Raw genomic sequence first — 19,685 nt, 5'->3', positions numbered from 1 at the left:
TCTTACCCGCCTCCCTCCTCCCCCACCAAAACCAGAGAATGATCTGGCCTCACTCCCCCCTCCCCACCCGCCCGCCAGAGAATGATCTGGCCTCACTCCCCTCGCCCCCAAGAGAATGATCTGGCTTCACTCCCCCCCCCCCACAAGAGTGATCTGGCCTCACTCCCCACCCCCCCCCCCCACCCCAGCCGAGAACGATCTGGCCTCAGCCTCCCCCTCCTCCCCCCCCCCCCCCCTCCGCCCCACAGAGAATGATCTGGTCTCACTCCCCTCCCCCCCAGAGAATGATCTGGCCTCACTTCCCTCCACCCCAGAGGTATGTCTGACCCGCCTCCTCCTCCTCCCCCCTCCCCCCTCCCCCAACCAGACAATGATCGGGCCTCTCTCCACCCTCACCCCCCCCCCACCAGAGAATGATCTGGCCCGCCTCCCTCCCCCCTCCACCACTGATCTGAGTCAGAGAGCCATTGGGAGCTCTGAACTCGCCTCTTCAGCAGCTTGAGTGCCCGAAACAGACTTTTATTCAGCATGTCCATTTTGATGCGATTCCGGATTGGCGAACGCGGTGGTAAAGGGGGAAATGCTGATAAAGTTGGGTAGGCAGTTCATTAATTCAATTTAACTGCATGCAAATGCATTTAAATTGCCGTTGCACCCGTTTCGGGCACAAATCGGATCGCGGCCATTCCCGCACCTCGGTAAAGTGGCCATCTGCGCGGACGCGTTAATGGCCTCACACCCAACGTTACCATGTTTTTGCGCCTGAAGACGAGCACGACGCAATGGCAAAATCGGGCCCACCATGTTTATTAAACCTAGTAGTTTCCTCTTATACGTTTTTATTGGCTCAAAATGTGCTTTTATCTAAATGGTGCATATAATGTAGATTTGCAGGCAGACATGACATCAATGCCCCATTCCAAAATGTCTTTTAAACTCTGACTCTTGCCAGATGTGGTGGGTTTCTTAGGTTTGTTTGTAATGATATTTTCGAATAACTTATGTCACATTCATGGATGTTTCATTTCAAGTGGTAGCGTTAATTAATCCCAGACAGGAAATGGCACAGGTTGGTTTTGTGTTCAGATTCTCCTGATTCGACCAGCGATTTAGTGGCAATCATAGAAGTTAATATACATGGAAACATAGAACCTAGAAGCAGGAGTAGGCCATTCGGCCGTTGAGCCTACTCCGCCATTCATTTTGATCATGGCTGGCCATCGAATTCAATATCCTGATCCCCCTTCCCCCCACATCCCTTGATCCCTTTAGCCCCTAGAGCCAAATCTAATTTCTTCTTGAAATCAGACAACGTTTTGGCCTCAACTACATTTTGTGGTAGCAAATTCCACAGATTCATCACCCTCTGGGTGAAGAAATTTCTCCTCACCTCAGTTCTAAAAGGTTTACCCCTTATCCTCAAACTATGATCCCTAGTTCTGGATTCCCCCAACACTGGGAACATTCTTTCTGAATCTACCCTGTCTAACCCTGTTAGAATTTTATAAGTTTCTATGAGATCCCCTCTCACTCTCCTAAACTTCACTGAATATAATCCTAACTGACTTAATCTTTCTTCATTTGACAGATCTGCCATTCCAGGAATCAGTCTGGAAGCCTTTGCTGTTCTTCCTCTATAGTAAGGACATCCTTCCTCAAATAAAGACATCAAAGCTGCACACAATACTCCAATATCCTATACAATTGCAGCAAAATATTCCTATCCCTATACTGAAATCCTCTCATTGTGAAGACCAACATACCATTTGGCTTCTTTACTGCCTGCTGTACTTTCAGCAACTGATGCACGAGGACACCAAGTCTCGCTGAGTATCCAACTCTCTTAATTTACATGCATTTAAGTAATAATCTGTCTTCCTATTATTGCTACAGAAGTGGATAACCTCACATTTATCCATATTATACTGCATCTGCCCACACACTCAGCCTTTCCAAATCACACTGAAGCATCTCTGCATCCTCCTCACAGCTCACCCTCCCACCCAACTTTGTATCATTCTCACACTCCCACCCAACTTTGTGTCATACTGGAAATTATGCAGGGAGTTTATTCTCCAGGGAAATCTGGGCACATGGACCCTAGGGCACCTTGACCCTTGGGCCATGATTTTAACGTTCCCCATCCAGAGGCTCAAGGTGGGGAATAATTTATGCCAGGGAAATCTACTTTATGCTTGTTTCTAAGCTGTAAGTGACACCCCCAAAATGATTTTAAAGGGAGGCGATAGAGGTGCCACTTGGGGAGCACACTGATATATTGCTAAATTGGCTCATGTTGCCTGCTGAAAATTTAACCTCCCATTAATAGCCCAATAGAACTTCTGTATTGTTCTGATGAATGCATTCCAAACCCATTTTGTGTAAATTGCATCTTTTCCCTGTTTTTTTGCTTTGCTCATCCCGACTAAGCATTGTTAATTAGTAATGGTCTCACTTTTGTTTCTTTATTCTGGATGGTTGAAAAATAAGGGTAAAAGACAGGGAAGTAAGACTAGGTAAAATGCAGATTTGATGGGCCAAATGGCCTCCTTCTGCTCTATAAAGATTCTGTGATTCTTGTGGCAAATTACTGCGACTGGAAAGAAAAGGTTGTATCGTATCAGGATAAAAACAACCAATCACCAAGTGGAATGCTATGGAGTAGTTTTCAATAAAATTGAGAAAATGTACCAATTCTTTCACATTCTCCTCACCATTCCACTTGCTCAAAGCTAAAATTTGATTCCAAGTTTTAATTTCTAGGAGGGCTTTGAGAAATGGTTTTGCTCCCCTGTGCACACACTGAAGGATCAAGACTGCTAGGAGTTGAATCTACTGTTCTTCTCTATCAGTTATTCAATCTGCACATTTATTGAGGAGTGAGATTTTGCACAGCTAGCAGGGTTCCACAATTTAGTTTGATGCATTTCCAATACTTTTAAGATGCACAATGTTGGATCAGTTGTGGTTTTCAAGGCTGAGCTTGATAGATTTTTGCTAAGCAAGAGCATCAAAGCATATGGAGCAAAGGCAGTGAAAGAGTGAGAAAAGTAATGATTTACATTCATATGGCACCTTCCGCTACCTCGGAAGGATCCAAAGTGCTTTACAACCAATTAAGTACTTGTGAAGTGTAGTCACTGTTGGAATGTAAGAAATGCAGCAGCTAATTTGCACACAGCAAGATCAAACAGTCTTTTGTCATAAGGCAGGTTGAGTGTGTGCGTCCCGATGTCCTGTTGAGGTGCATGTTTAAAAGATGCCCTACATCACTGATCCAGTGTTGAAGAAAGGCGATGGACCTCCTGAAAAGGAAGATGGATTTCTAGGAACACTCTGAAGCTGGAAAATAGACCTCCTCAAAGACAGTGAATTTGGAAGACCCACCTGATACATGCTCCCCCAGTTGGATACGTACAGGAGGGTTCTTTGGAACAATATGTAGATAGCCCGACTAGAGAGGGGGCTATACTGGACCTCGTACTGGGGAATGAGCCCGGTCAGGTCTTCAAAGTTTCGGTAGGGGAACATGTGGCAAATAGTGACCACAATTCTGTTAGCTTTAGGATAGTGATGGAAAAGGATGAGTGGTGTCCCAAGGGTAAGGTGTTGGATTGGGGGAAGGCTAACTTTAGTGGGATTAGGCAGAAATTGGCAGCTCTTGATTGGGAGAGGCTGTTTGAGGGTAAATCCACATCTGGCATGTGGGAGTCTTTTAAGGAACAGTTGTTAGGGCTACAGGACAGGCATGTGCCTGTTAAAAAGAAGGATAGGAAGGGTAGGATTCGAGAACCGTGGATAACCAGGGAAATTGAGGGACTGGTCAAAAAGAAAAGAGAGGCGTATGGTAGGTCCAGGCAGCTAAAAACGGAGGGAGCTCTGGAGGAGTACAAAGAAAGTAGGAAAGAACTCAAATGGGGAATTAGAAGAGCAAAAAGGGGTCACGAAATGTTCTTGGCAGACAGGATTAAGGAGAATCCCAAGGCATTTTATTCATACGTTAGGAACAAAAGGGTTGTCAGGGAAAAAATCGGACCTCTCAGGGACAAAAGTGGGGAATTATGCTTGGAGCCCAAAGAAGTAGGGGAGATCCTAAATGAATACTTTGCGTCGGTATTCACAAAGGAGAAGGATGTGTTGACTGGGAGTGTCTCGGAGGGGAGTATTGAACCGTTGGAGAAAATCTCCATTACAAAGGAGGAAGTGTTAGGTTTGTTAGAGAATTTAAAGACTGACAAATCCCCAGGGCCTGATGGAATCTATCCAAGGCTGCTCAGGGAGACGAGAGATGAAATCGCTGGGCCTCTGACGCAAATCTTTGTCTCGTCACTGGACGCAGGTGAGGTCCCAGAGGATTGGAGGATAGCTAATGTGGTCCCGTTATTTAAGAAGGGTAGGAAGGATAACCCGGGTAATTATAGGCCGGTGAGCTTGACGTCCGTGGTGGGGAAGTTGTTGGAGAAGATTCTTAGAGATAGGATGTATGCGCATTTAGAAAGGAATAAACTCATTAACGATAGTCAGCATGGTTTTGTGAGAGGGCGGTCATGCCTCACTAACCTGGTGGAGTTTTTTGAAGAAGTGACTAGAATGGTTGACGAGGGAAGGGCCGTGGATGTCGTCTATATGGACTTTAGTAAAGCGTTTGACAAAGTCCCTCATGGTAGGCTGTTGAAAAAGGTTGGATCTCATGGGATAAAGGGGGAGGTGGCTAGATGGGTGGAGAACTGGCTTGGTCACAGAAGACAGAGGGTGGTAGTGTCAGGGTCTTTTTCCGGCTGGAGGCCTGTGACTAGTGGTGTTCCGCAGGGCTCTGTATTGGGACCTCTGCTGTTTGTGATTTATATAAATGATCTGGAAGAAGGTGTAACTGGGGTGATCAGTAAGTTTGCGGACGACACAAAATTGGCAGGACTTGCAGATAGTGAGGAGCATTGTCAGAAGCTACAGAAGGATATAGATAGGCTGGAAATTTGGGCAAAGAAATGGCAGATGGAGTTCAATCCTGATAAATGCGAAGTGATGCATTTTGGTAGAAATAATGTAGGGAGGAGCTATATGATAAATGGCAGAACCATAAAGGGTGTAGATACGCAGAGGGACCTGGGTGTGCAAGTCCACAGATCCTTGAAAGTGACATCACAGGTGGAGAAGGTGGTGAAGAAGGCATATGGCATGCTTGCCTTTATAGGACGGGGCATAGAGTATAAAAGTTGGGGTCTGATGTTGCAGATGTATAGAACGTTGGTTTGGCCGCATCTGGAATAGTGCGTCCAGTTCTGGTCGCCACACTACCAGAAGGACGTGGAGGCTTTGGAGAGAGTACAGAGGAGGTTTACCAGGATGTTACCTGGTATGGAGGGGCTTAGTTATGAGGAGAGATTGGGTAAACTGGGGTTGTTCTCCCTGGAAAGACGGAGGATGAGGGGAGACTTAATAGAGGTGTATAAAATTATGAAAGGCATAGATAAGGTGAACGGTGGGAAGCTTTTCCCCAGGTCGGTGGTGACGTTCACGAGGGGTCATAGGTTCAAGGTGAAGGGGGGGAGGTTTAACACAGATATCAGAAGGACATATTTTACACAGAGGGTGGTGGGGGCCTGGAATGCGCTGCCAGGCAAGGTGGTGGAGGCGGACACACTGGGAACGTTTAAGACTTATCTAGACAGCCATATGAACGGAGTGGGAATGGAGGGATACAAAAGAATGGTCTAGTTTGGACCAAGGAGCAGCGCGGGCTTGGAGGGCCGAAGGGCCTGTTCCTGTGCTGTATTGTTCTTTGTTCTTTGTTCTTTATCCACTGCTGTGGTGTTTCAGGGACCAGGGTCATTGGCAGCCTCCCTCCTGAACTCCGGAGCTCCCTCAGGCCTAAAAGCTGCATGCCACATTTTTTCAAGATGTGTTCTGGAGCAGCGTGATTTTCTGCTGATATCATGGAACATTGGGCATGGGTAGAGAATTCCATGGGGACCTTCATCTGTTTCCCACAAGCGGGATGCAAATCAGTTTTGTGACGGCCACCAGCAGGGTTCTCTATATGCCATAGCAGGCAGCATCGATAAATCCTGCTGTAATTTCATACCTGCGTGAAACTGTTTTTGGGTCTCCTGCAGAATTCTCTCTATCCCCCTGCCCACCATTGGTCCTGCGAGAAGAGGCATTGGAGAATTCAACTAGTGTATCCTTAGGATTTCATCAGAGGTCAATTGATTTAGTTGGAATCCATGCTTTTTTCATGCTTTTCATGAGAAATTGGGATGATAGGACCTCTGCTGCTGTTGCTGCCTGTGAATACTTCCACCAGGAAGTCTGCTGTCATGATATGCCACACTTGTCTGTCTTGTGCCATCCTCACACATCCATTGGTGCTTGTGTGCATCAGCCCAGTGACATCCATCATCTAACTATACCGAGGCCAATCCTTCTTTCTGCTGCACCTCACTTTGCCCTCGAGAAGAAATTTCGGTAACTCTTCAGCTCTGGTCAGATGGATTAGTAAAGTTCTTGACTGCAAAGTCAAGCAGTTGTCATTTCATTTGAAAGACACTGGGGAGGTAATTCTCCCAAAAACATTCTAAGTGTCAAATTTGCCGAACAACTGGAATAAATCCCTTTGTTTTTTTCAGCGGTAGTTTTGAAATGAATCTCCCACACTCTGTGCACTGCAGAATGCAGCGTGATTTATGTGAAAAATCCAGGGGCGGGGCCTATTCCTGCTAGAGAGGCTGGCAGCGTAGCACTGAGCGAGCCACTGCGCATGTGCCAATCTGTCAGCACTGAGATCAGCACATGTGCAATGTCCCCGCACTGCCGACCTTCAAATCGCTGGCCAGCTTGATCTCTGGCCAGTTCCATGATTCCCGCATCCCTGGCCCTCCCACCCTCCATGGCCCAGCCTCAACACCCCACCCCAATCCCCGGCAGCCCAGATTTCCTGATCCTCCCCCGACCCCCCGGCAGGCCGATCCCCCCCCCCCCCCCCCCGATGCCCAGCCCCGATCGCTGGCCTCCCTCCCTCTGCTCGCAATCCCTCTGCAGGGATTCTCTTAAGGTTAACATGCAGGTTCAGTTGGCAGTTAGGAAGGAAAATGCAATGTTAGCATTCATGTCGAGGGGACTAGAACACAAGAGCAGAGATGTACTTCTGAGTTGTATAAGGCGCTGGTCAGACCCCATTTGGAGTATTGTGAGCAGTTTTTGACCCCATATCTAAGGAAGGATGTGCTGGCCTTGGAAAGGGTCCAGAGGAGGTTCATAAGAATGATTCCTGGAATGAAGAGCTTGTCGTATGAGGAACGGTTGAGGACTCTGGGTCAGTACTCGTTGGAGTTTAGAAGGATGAATCTCATGGGATAAAGGGGGAGGTGGCTAGATGGGTGGAGAACTGGCTTGGTCACAGAAGACAGAGGGTGGTAGTGGAAGGGTCTTTTTCCGGCTGGAGGCCTGTGACTAGTGGTGTTCCGCAGGGCTCTGTATTGGGACCTCTGCTGTTTGTGATTTATATAAATGATCTGGAAGAAGGAGTAACTGGGGTGATCAGTAAGTTTGCGGACGACACAAAACTGGCAGGACTTGCAGATAGTGAGGAACATTGTCAGAGGCTACAGAAGGATATCGATAGGCTGGAAATTTGGGCAAAGAAATGGCAGATGGAGTTCAATCCTGATAAATGCGAAGTGATGCATTTTGGTGGGAATAATGTAGGGAGGAGCTACCGATAAATGGAAGAACCATAAAGGGTGTAGAGACGCAGAGGGACCTGGGTGTGCAAGTCCACAGATCTTTGAAGGTGACGTCACAGGTGGAGAAGGTGGTGAAGAAGGCATATGGCATGCTTGCCTTTATAGGACGGGGCATAGAGTATAAAAGTTGGGGTCTGATGTTGCAGATGTATAGAACGTTGGTTCGGCCGCATTTGGAATAGTGCGTCCAGTTCTGGTCGCCACACTACCAGAAGGACGTGGAGGCTTTGGAGAGAGTACAGAGGAGGTTTACCAGGATGTTGCCTGGTATGGAGGGGCTTGGTTATGAGGAGAGATTGGGGAAACTGGGGTTGTTCTCCTTGGAAAGAAGGAGGATGAGGGGAGACTTAATAGAGGTGTATAAAATTATGAAAGGCATAGATAGGGTGAACGGTGGGAAGCTTTTCCCCGGGTCGGTGGTGACGTTCACGAGGGGTCATAGGTTCAAGGTGAAGGGGGGGAGGTTTAACACAGATATCAGAAGGACATATTTTACACAGAGGGTCGTGGGGGCCTGGAATGTGTTGCCGGGCAAGGTGGTGGAGGCGGACACACTGGGAACGTTTAAGACTTATCTTGACAGCTATATGATAGGAGTGGGAATGGAGGGATACAAAAGAGTGGTCTAGTTTGGACCAGGGAGCGGCGCGGGCTAATTGTTCTTTGTTTCTCGTTTCAAGGCTTCATTCTATGATCATCTTGCTGGTGCCAGTACAGAGCGAGACTGCGGATAGTTGGGAACCTGTCTCGGGGGCAGGGAATTCAGATGGTGTTCGTAAAGCAGAAGTGGAAATGAATAGGGTTGGGAAGCATTTTCTGATCAGGGCCAGTGTGATCTCCTGGACTCGTTTCGATCGCCTCAGGGGGTCGGAGAGGAATTTCCCAGATTTATTTTTCCCCATATTGGCCCTGGGGTTTTCACTCTGGGTTTTCGCCTCTCCCTGGAGATCACATGGTCTGGAATGGGGGGGTGGGGGTGAGTTAATAGGTTGTGATGAACAAAGCATCGTAGCTGTGAGGGACAGCTCGGTGGATAGGATATTAGGATGTAGATAGGCTGGAAAATTGGGCGGGGATCCTGGATTCAGGATTCAATCCTGGACCGGGGAGCGGCGCGGGCTTGGAGGGCCGAAGGGCCTGTTCCTGTGCTGTATTGTTCTTTGTTCTTTGTTCTTTGATGAGGGGGGATCTTATTGAAACTTACAGGATACTGCGAGGCCTGGATAGAGTGGACATGGTGTGGATGTTTCCACTAGTAGGAAAAACTAGAACCAGAGGGCACAACTTCAGGCTAAAGGAACGATCCTTTAAAACAGAGATGAGGAGGAATTTCTTCAGCCAGAGAGTGGTGAATCTGTGGAACTCTTTGCCGCAGAAGGCTGTGGAGGCCAGGTCATTGAGTGTCTTTAAGACAGAGATAGATAGGTCCTTGATTGATAAGGGGATCAGGGGTTATGGGAAAAGGGCAGGAGAATGGGGATGAAAAAAAATCAGCCATGATTGAATGGCGGAGCAGACTTGATGGGCCGAGTGGCCTAATTCGGTTCCTATGTCTTATGGTCTTATGGTCTTATGCAGAGTGGCAGTGGGAACCCTCACCCCCACAGATAGCACCCCAACGATTTCCCCCAGAGGCCCACCCCATTAGGACCTGTCCCCTGTCCACTGCCTGATGCTTGGTGCGCAATGCCAAGATGTCCCCTGGGGCATTGCCACTCTACCTCTTGGGCACTGTCAGGGGGCAATGTCCAGGGGGCACACCCCCTCACCCCTGACCTCCTGGAGGGAGGCCTCAATTGCCCCCTTTCACTCCTGGCGGTGGCAGAGAGGCTAGTGGGCACTGAGACTTCGTTCACGGGCCCGCTAATTATAGGTTAAAGATATTCAAATTATGATTACCATAATTTATTCAGCTCTGCGCCAATTTCTGGCGCAGAGCTGACGGCGCCAGAAATTTGGCTGCTGGAGACTCACAGAGGCCGTGGTGCCTAGCGGGGTGCCCACGAAACGGTCTCTGCTTGAATCTCCCTGCCCACTACGCTACAAAAGCAGCACAGCGGGCTGGGAGAATTGCCCCCATGATATTCAGCGTGTATAGCACATTAGGTAAAAAATTATTTTAATATGTATATAACTTGCTGTGATGACATGAATATACTGAAACTGTTGTTACATTGGACACATGGCTACTATAAATTTAGCTTTCTTTTGTGAAGCTGAACAATCTTACTGTACGGATTGATAATAGATGGTTAGACTGGAGACAATCTTTAGCAAAGGCAACAAATGCTGGCCTTGCCATTGACATTCACCTCCCATGAGCAAATAAAAAAAACCTCTCTGCTTTTAATTTTTCCTTTTAGTCATTTTACTGTTCGATATCGAGAAAAAGAAAGAAACAAGAATTGGCTGTACCAGTGCTGCCCAACAAGTGAAACAACGATAGACGATCTTAAACCAAATACTGTTTATGAATTTGGAGTCCGAGTTACCAAAGCAAAAGAAGAGGGTGTCTGGAGTGAGCCCACCAACTACATTACTACTGTGACTTGTAAGCTACCAGTTTTGTTATAGTAAAGTATAGTATGACTATATTAGTTTGGCATTCTCTGTCCTATCCCATCATGTAAACTTCATTGAAAATATTCTTTCAAAATTTTTAATGATACATTTTATTTAAAAATGATTTACTTTGGTGGTGTAAATTAAAACCACATTTTACATAACCAAGTTCAAGGATGACTTGATACTTGAATTTGCTAGCCATACATTTGACAAGATTCTCAGATATTGGCGAGCTATTTGGTTTCAATGACTGTCATTGTGGTGCTGTATCTACAGTGAAAACTCTGCAAACAGCATCTCGCTCAATGTCCCTTCCTTTTGGCTGAATATGGAAATCTCTGAATAGAGTCCATTTTAATCTCACGCATATTGCTCTGCAGAATATTTTAGAACATAGAACATAGAAAGCCACAGCACAAACAGGCCCTTCGGCCCACAAGTTGCGCCGATCACATCCCCACCTCTAGGCCTATCTATAGCCCTCAATCCCATTAAATCCCATGTACTCATCCAGAAGTCTCTTAAAAGACCCCAACGAGTTTGCCTCCACCACCACCGACGTCAGCCGATTCCACTCACCCACCACCCTCTGAGTGAAAAACTTACCCCTGACATCTCCTCTGTACCTACCCCCCAGCACCTTAAACCTGTGTCCTCTCGTAGCAACCATTTCAGCCCTTGGAAATAGCCTCTGGGAGTCTACCCTATCCAGACCTCTCAACATCTTGTAAACCTCTATCAGGTCACCTCTCATCCTTCGTCTCTCCAGGGAGAAGAGACCAAGCTCCCTCAACCTATCCTCATAAGGCATGCCCCCCAATCCAGGCAACATCCTTGTAAATCTCCTCTGCACCCTTTCAATGGCTTCAACATCTTTCCTGTAATGAGGTGACCAGAACTGCGCGCAGTACTCCAAGTGGGGTCTAACCAGGGTCCTATAAAGCTGCAGCATTATCTCCCGACTCCTAAACTCAATCCCTCGATTAATGAAGGCCAGTACGCCGTACGCCTTCTTGACCGCATCCTCCACTTGCGAGGCCGATTTAAGAGTCCTATGGACCCGGACCCCAAGGTCTTTCTGATCCTCTACACTGCTAAGAATGGTACCCTTCATATTATACTGCTGCTTCATCCCATTGGATCTGCCAAAATGGATCACCACACACTTATCCGGGTTGAAGTCCATCTGCCACTTCTCCGCCCAGTCTTGCATCCTATCTATGTCTCGCTGCAACTTCTGACATCCCTCCAAACTATCCACAACACCACCTACCTTGGTGTCGTCAGCAAACTTACCAACCCATCCCTCCACTTCCTCATCCAGGTCATTTATGAAAATGACAAACAGCAAGGGTCCCAGAACAGATCCCTGGGGCACTCCACTGGTCACTGACCTCCATGCAGAGAAAGACCCCTCCACAGCCACTCTCTGCCTTCTGCAGGCAAGCCAGTTCTGGATCCACAAGGCAACAGCCCCTTGGATCCCATGCCCTCTCACTTTCTCAAGAAGTCTTGCATGGGGGACCTTATCGAACGCCTTGCTGAAGTCCATATAGACCACATCCACCGCTCTTCCTTCGTCAATGTGTTTGGTCACATTTTCAAAGAACTCAACCAGGCTCGTAAGGCACGACCTGCCCTTGACAAAGCCGTGCTGACTACTTTTGATCATACTAAACTTCTCTAGATGATCATAAATCCTGTCTCTCAGGATCCTCTCCATCAACTTACCAACCACTGAGGTTAGACTCACCGGTCGGTAATTTCCCGGGCTGTCCCTGTTCCCTTTCTTGAATATAGGGACCACATCTGCAATCCTCCAATCCTCCGGAACCTCTCCCGTCTCCATCGACGATGCAAAGATCATCGCCAAAGGCTCCGCAATCTCCTCCCTCGCCTCCCACAGTAACCTGGGGTACATCCCATCCGGTCCCGGCGACTTACCAACCTTGATGCCATTCAATAGTTCCAACACATCCTCTTTCTTTATGTCCACATGCTCGATCCTTTCTGTCCACCGCAAACCAGCAGTACAACCACCCAGATCCCTTTCCACCGTGAATACCGAGGTAAAGTATTCATTAAGCAGCTCCGCCATTTCTAACGGTTCCACACAAACTTTTCCCCCTTCACCTTTTAAGGGTCCTATGCCTTCACATCTCATCCTTTTACTCTTGACATATTTGTAGAAAGCCTTGGGATTCTCCTTAATCTTACCCGCCAAGGCCTTCTCATGACCCCTTCTCGCTCTCCTAATTTCCTTCTTAAGCTCCTTCCTACATCCCGTATACTCCTCTAAATCCTTAACACCTCCTAGCTCTCTGAACCTTCTGTACGCCTCTCTTTTCTTATTCACCAGGTTCATCACAACCTTCGTGCACCACGGTTCCCGTACCCTACCAACACCCCCCTGTCTCATCGGAACGTTGTCATGCAGAGCTCCAGACAAACATTCCTTGAATTTTGGGTAAACTATTGTATCCAGTTGCAGGGGTAAAAGAATCCAACATTAAAAATAATTAATATTGATTCACTATTTCACTGTATACTAATACATGTGACAATAATAAATCAAAATCAAATCAAATCAAATCGATAGGAGAAATTATAAAAACAGAGTGACCTTAAATTGACCTAATCGCACAATAACAGTTGAAGACGTTAATGGCCTTTGCCACATTGGCAAACTACCCAGCACAAGCTGATGGTCTGCCTGAGCCTTCGGGTGGGGTGGCTCCTAATCGGGCATCTATGGTGCATGGACAAGGGGTACATCTACAGAAAGACTCGCCTCTCCTCACCAACAATTCCCACCCTGACAAGTCCGTTTCTACTCAATGAGAATAACATCCAACCAAACACCTTGAAAATATTTAACAATGGAAGAGTGGCGAGGTAGATTAATATACTTTATAGTAACCACTTTAGATTTATATAATTAATATCTAACAGGCCATGTTCAACGTATCTGCAATGTAATGTATGATTTTCTTTGTTTAGCTTCACCGACAAGCACCGAAAATGACCAACGTCAAAAGATATCAAAGAAAATTTCCGTAAACACCAACAGTGAAAATCCCAAGTATTCAAGGAAATCTGAGGTATATTCCTTTGTTTCATTAGTATGTAGCGACAAACCTGGAACTACCTTCCAAAATATATCGAATTTCGTCAAAGAAAGTAGATTTTTGAAAATAAAATCTGTTATGAAAATCATCTGTTTTCTTTATGACTGTTAGATGGTTTACCTCTATGATCCAAAAATGATTTCATCATAAGAATAAAGTCCAGTCTCTTCAATTTGGAGCCTTGTGGCTGTGTGAATGAAGAAAGCTTTAAATCCACAGTCCGAAGTTCGTTAATTTGAAAGATCTATTCTTTGGTTAAAACATTGCTAATTTAGTCAGACCTGTGAGGGAATTTCTCCATTACTAATATCTTATTAACACCTACAAGCCAACATTATTTCAGTTTCAGCACACCAAACCACTATCGAGCTCTTGAGGGAATTCCACATATTAGTAAGGTAAAAATGAAGGAATAGCTTTTGGATTATCCTATAAAACTGTACTGCAATTATTCAGTTCCAGATGGCATTGTAAATGATGGAAATGTATAAGTGTTTTGTTCTTTGCTGTTTAAGCCAGTTTCTTTCTGATACTTTATAGAACTTTCCTTTTTGCAGCCTGGTTGATTACTTTGGCTAGTACTGCCATTTTCTTTTCTCATTTGGGTTCATACCTTTGACGTTTTATTGTTTGGGTACATTCAGTAGAGCATGGCAGAAAGAGAAGGGAAAGTGATTGTAATTCACGTAGATTATTTCACATGAGAGGAAGAAAAAATTGGCTATGATACCTTTTGCACCATGTTGTCAGGTCTACTAAATTATCCTGTAAAACTACTTCTAAAAATTGAATCTATTCTTCCAGTAGGTCTCTGTGCAGAGTTTTATGAGAAATTAAAATGGAATCACATGGCAATTTCTTATTCTTACTGACTGGAAATAACATCTTAGAGTGAAAATTGAGCCATATTTATACTTGGTCCATTGAGCTTTTTAATTCATTCATAGGATGTGGACATTGCTGGGAAGGCCAGCATTAATTGCCCATTCCTAATTGTTCCCTGGAAGGTTGTTGGTGATCCATTTTCTTGAATTGTTGCGGTCTGTGTCGGAGCCACTCCCTCAAAGCTTCAGAAGAGGGAATTTCAGGATTTTAACCATGCAACGATGAAGGATCCATGATGCAACGTAAACTGTTGCTCTTGCATCTGTCCTAATGAGTGTAAGATGAAAAGTTTCAATAGCCTCTCTCTTTTTTTCAACAACAGTCAATGCTAATGTCATTGAATGTCAAGGGTGGGGATTGTAGTTAAATTCTTTCTTGTTGGAGATGGTCATTGCCTAGCACTTGTGTGGCGTGAATATTACATACTGCTTACCAGCCCAAGTGTGAACGTTATGCAGATCCTATTGCATGCAGTTAGCTTTGCTTGATTATGCGAGGTGCTGTGATTGGAATGTAACATTGTGCAATCATCAGCGAACATCCACACTTCTGACCTTATGAGAGAGGAAAGGTATTTGAGGAAACAGCTGATGATGGTTGGGCCTAGGACACTACCCTCATGCTGCACTGTCCTGAAATTGATATGGTTGGTGTCCAAAGACCACAACATCTGTCTTTGTGCTCTGTGCGACTTCAGTTTCTCCTGATGCCAGTGACATCAATTTGACATCACTTTGCTTGATACCATATTCAGTCAAATGCCACCTTCACGTCAAGGGCAGTCATTCTCGCCTTATTACAGGGAAGACCTCAGGAGGAGGTCAATATAGATTATCTGCTTGGCACATCTGGTTGAAGACAGTTGCAAACACTTCAGCCCTGTATTTGCATTCATGAACTGGGCTGCACCATCATCAAGAATAGGGATGTTCATGGAGACTCCTCCATTTGTACATTTTTTAATTGTCCACCGCCATTCATGACTGGGTGTGACAGTACTGTAGAGCTTTGATCTAATCCATTGGTTGTGGGATTGCTTAGTTTTGTCTCTTGCATGTTGCTTCCACTTTTTAGCATGCATGTAGTTCTGTGTCATAGCTTCAATAGATTGACAACTCATTTTTAGATATCCCTGATGCTGCTCCTCACACACCCTCCTACACTGAACCAGGATTTATCCCTCTGGCTTGATAGTAATGGTGGAGTAAGGAAGATACCATGCCAGGAGATTATACGTACTGGCTGAGATTATTCATGAAGGCCCGCCTTCTCAACCTTGTCCCTCTCCTGAGGTGTGGTGATCCTCAGGTTAAGTCACCACTGGTCAGCTCTCCCCCTGAAAGGGGAGAGCAGCCTTGGTCATCTGGGACTAAAGCAGTTTTACCTTTAGATTCTAGTGGACACTGGACCTGGTGTAATAATTCAATTTTTGAAGTTTGAAAGGCATACCTCTGTATATCACTGCAACAGAGGACGGTTACAGAGAACTCTGGTTATCATGTTGCATAGCCATGCTTTGATGCAGTGGAGTCTCCTTTATGCTGGAAAGCACTTTTTAAGAAAATGAAACTTTTTTGAAAGCCTTATAGTGGTAAGTATCATTCTTTGAAACTTTGAAATTCCTGTGGGTATACATAGTTGCATTGGCAGAAATTATGTAGATTGGAATCATATTGTGAACATGCTTGTTTCCCAATGCAGTTTTGTAAAACCCCTGTGCTGCTTCCCTTGGGTAATGCACATTGTTGCATAGACATGCATTTATTTTAGGGTCAATGCAACTCTGGTAATACAATTCTTTAAAGGAGCAGGGGGCATGTGACTTCTCTTCCATGTTGTTAGGATGTGGTTTATGTGGAAACATCAGATCCCTAGTTACTTTAAGGAGATCATAGTAAAACCCTCTCCTTCAACTGCTGCAGCCCTCAAGAATGGTGTTCTTGGGAATTCCAGCAATAATGAAGGAATGGTGAGATATGTCCAGGTAAGATGGTGTCGTGTGACGTTGGGGAGAAACTTGGATGTAATCATGTTCTTGTGACGTTGCTGCTCTTGTCTTTCTTAGTAATGCAGGCTACAGGGAAAGGAGAGAGTCAAAATAATTTTGCTGAGTTGTTGCTGTACATCCGGTAGATAACATGTACTGGGTCGCTCTTTGTGAAACAATTGAGTTCAGTGGTAGGATCATCAGTCAGTAAAATGCTTCGTCTTGGATGGTGTTGAGCTTTTTGAATTGGAGCTGCCTAAGGGGAGATGGTGGTTTAGTGGTAATATCACTGGACTAGGAATCCAGAGACCCAAGGTAATCTGGCAATCTGGCTTTGAATCTCACCACAGTAGACGATGAAATTTGAATTCAATAAAAATCATGGCTGACTAGGAATCTCTCCCGCTCTTACATCCTGCCACTGATATGTGTTGAAAGGATTTGCAGATTGATACTCAATCTATTCGGTCACTTATGAACACACCTTCCATAGTTATCAAGCTCTGGACTGGGATGTGAACCTGGAGCTTAGTGGTAGGAACACTATCCATTGCATCACAAGACCTCCCATTTTAGGAATAAGAAGACCAATTATAAAATCTCTCCCATGTGCTTGTATCCATTGTATTTTTTCGGTTGGTCCAGTTGAGCTTCTGGTAAGTGATGCTTCTCAAGATGTCGAAAGTTGGGAATCAGTGATGCTGGTGTTATTGATAATCATGGGCAGATTACTGAGCTTTTTCTTTAGTATTACCATGGTATTTCTGCAGTATAACTTAATTCCTGCTGGTCAAACCAATTATCTGGTTGTAGGAGGAGTTGTGAATGGAGATGTACTCTTTTGAATTGTCAGTGAACAACATTACTTCTGACATTTTGATAGAGGAAAGGTCACTGATGAAGTTGCTGAAAATAGATAGGGCAAGGTCATTTTACATAGAATTACATAGGTTATAGGATCACAGAATCCCTACAGTGCAGAAGGAGGCCATTCGGCTCATTGAGCCTGCACCAACAACAATCCCACCCAGGCCCTATCCCCGTAACCCCACACATTTACCTTGCCAGTTCCCTGACACTGAGTGGCAATTTAGCATGACCAATCAACCTAACCCACACATCTTGGGAGGAAACCAGAGCAACCAGAGGAATCTCATACAGACCAGTGGTAAGCCACGGTGACCGGATCTCCAGCACTGAGTCCGTCCCTGTGGCTCAGAAGGGAAGGGGGGAGAGCAGGAGAGCAATAGTTATTGGGGACTCGATAGTTAGAGGGACAGATAGGAGGTTCTGTGGCAGTGAAAGAGACTCACGGATGGTATGTTGCCTCCCGGTTGCCAGGGTCTGTGACGTCTCGGACCGTGTTTTCAGGATCCTTAAGGGGGAGGGAGAACAGTCACAAGTCGTGATACACATCGGTACCAACGACATAGGAAAGAGAAGGGACGGGGATTTAGAACAGGAATTTAGAGAGCTAGGATGGAAGCTGAGAGCCAGGACAAACCATGTTGTCATCTCTGGTTTGTTGCCGGTGCCACGTGCTAGCGAGTTGAGGAACAGGGAGAGAGTGCAGATAAACACGTGGCTGAAGGGATGGTGTAGGAGGGAGGGTTTCAGTTACGTGGATAATTGGAGCACATTCTGGGGAAGGTGGGACCTGTACAAACAGGACGGTTTGCACCTGAACCAGAAGGGTGCCAATATCCTGGGAGGGAAATTTGCTACAGCTCTTCAAAGAACAAAGAACAGTACAGCACAGGAAACAGGCCCTTCGGCCCTCCAAGCCTGTGCCACTCCTTGGTCCAACTAGACCAACCATTTGTATCCCTCCATTCCCAGGCTGCTCATGTGACTATCCAGGTAAGTCTTAAACGATGTCAGCGTACCTGCCTCCACCACCCTACTTGGCAGCACATTCCAGGCCCCCACCACCCTCTGTGTAAAAAACATCCCTCTAATATCTGAGTTATACTTCGCCCCTCTCACCTTGAGCCCGTGACCCCTCGTGAACGTCACTTCTGATCTGGGAAAAAGCTTCCCACCGTTCACCCTATCTATCCCCTTCATAATCTTGTACACCTCTATTAGATCTCCCCTCATTATCCGTCTTTCCAGGGAGAACAACCCCAGTTTACCCAATCTCTCCTCATAGCTAAGACCTTCCATACCAGGCAACATCCTGGTAAACCTTCTCTGCACTCTCTCTAACGCCTCCACGTCCTTCTGGTAGTGCGGCGACCAGAACTGGACACAGCACTCCAAATGTGGCCTAACCAGCGTTCTATACAACTGCATCATCAGACTCCTGCTTTTATACTCCATACCCCATCCTATAAAGGCAAGCATACCATATGCCTTCTTCACCACCTTCTCCACCTGTGTTGCCACCTTCAAGGGTTTGTGGACTTGCACACCTAGGTCCCTCTGTGATTCTATACTCCTGATGACTCTGCCATTTATTGTATAACTCCTCCCTACATTATTTCTTCCAAAATGCATCACTTCGCATTTATCCGGATTAAACTCCACCTGCCACCTCTCCGCCCAATTTTCCAGCCTATCTATATCCTGCTGTATTGCCCGACAATGCTCTTTGCTATCCGCAAATCCAGCCATCTTCGTGTCATCCACAAACTTGCTGATTACACCAGTTACACCTTCTTCCAAATCATTTATATATATCACAAATAGCAGAGGTCCCAGTACAGAGCCCTGCAGAACACCACTGGTCACAGACCTCCAGCCGGAAAAAGACCCTTCGACCACTACCCTCTGTCTCCTATGGCCAAGCCAGTTCTCCACCCATCTAGCCACTTCTCCTTGTATCCCATGAGCCTTAACCTTCTTAACCAATCTGCCATTTGGGACTTTGTCAAATGCCTTACTGAAATCCATATAGACGACATCCACGGCCCTTCCTTCATCAACCGTTTTTGTCACTTCCTCAAAACACTCCACCAAATTTGTGAGGCATGACCTTCCTCTTACAAAACCATGCTGTCTGTCACTAATGAGATTGTTCCGTTCTAAATGCACATCCATCCTGTCTCTAAGAATCCTCTCCAACAAGTTCCCTACCACGGACGTCAAGCTCACCGGCCTATAATTACCTGGGTTATCCCTGCTACCCTTCTTAAACAACGGGACCACATTCGCTATCCTCCAATCCTCAGGGACCTCACCCGTGTCCAAAGAAGCGACAAAGATTTCCGTCAGAGGCCCAGCAATTTCATCTCTCGTCTCCCTGAGCAGTCGAGGATAGATGCCATCAGGCCCTGGGGTTTTGTCAGTTTTAATGTTCCCTAAAAAACCTAACACTTCCTCTCTTGTAATGGAGATTTTCTCTAACGGGTCAACACCTCTCTCCGAGACACTCCC

The 19,685-nt window shown here is 45.9% G+C and overlaps 1 protein-coding gene across 1 annotated transcript in view; it reads left to right on the top strand.

Annotated features, from left to right (window-relative positions):
* Positions 1-19,685, top strand: part of LOC144506076 (uncharacterized) — a 186,980-nt gene that overhangs the window by 101,096 nt on the left and 66,199 nt on the right. Inside the window, exons 5-6 of the mRNA XM_078231893.1 lie at positions 10,106-10,293; positions 13,308-13,408. Of these exons, the coding sequence (XP_078088019.1) occupies positions 10,106-10,293; positions 13,308-13,408 (289 nt within the window). The remainder of the gene's footprint in view (positions 1-10,105; positions 10,294-13,307; positions 13,409-19,685) is intronic.

Source organism: Mustelus asterias, chromosome 17 (assembly GCF_964213995.1).
Source record: "Mustelus asterias chromosome 17, sMusAst1.hap1.1, whole genome shotgun sequence".
Lineage (NCBI taxonomy): Eukaryota > Metazoa > Chordata > Chondrichthyes > Carcharhiniformes > Triakidae > Mustelus > Mustelus asterias.
Note: the sequence above shows the minus strand (reverse complement) of the source record. Positions and strands in the feature narration are given on the sequence as shown.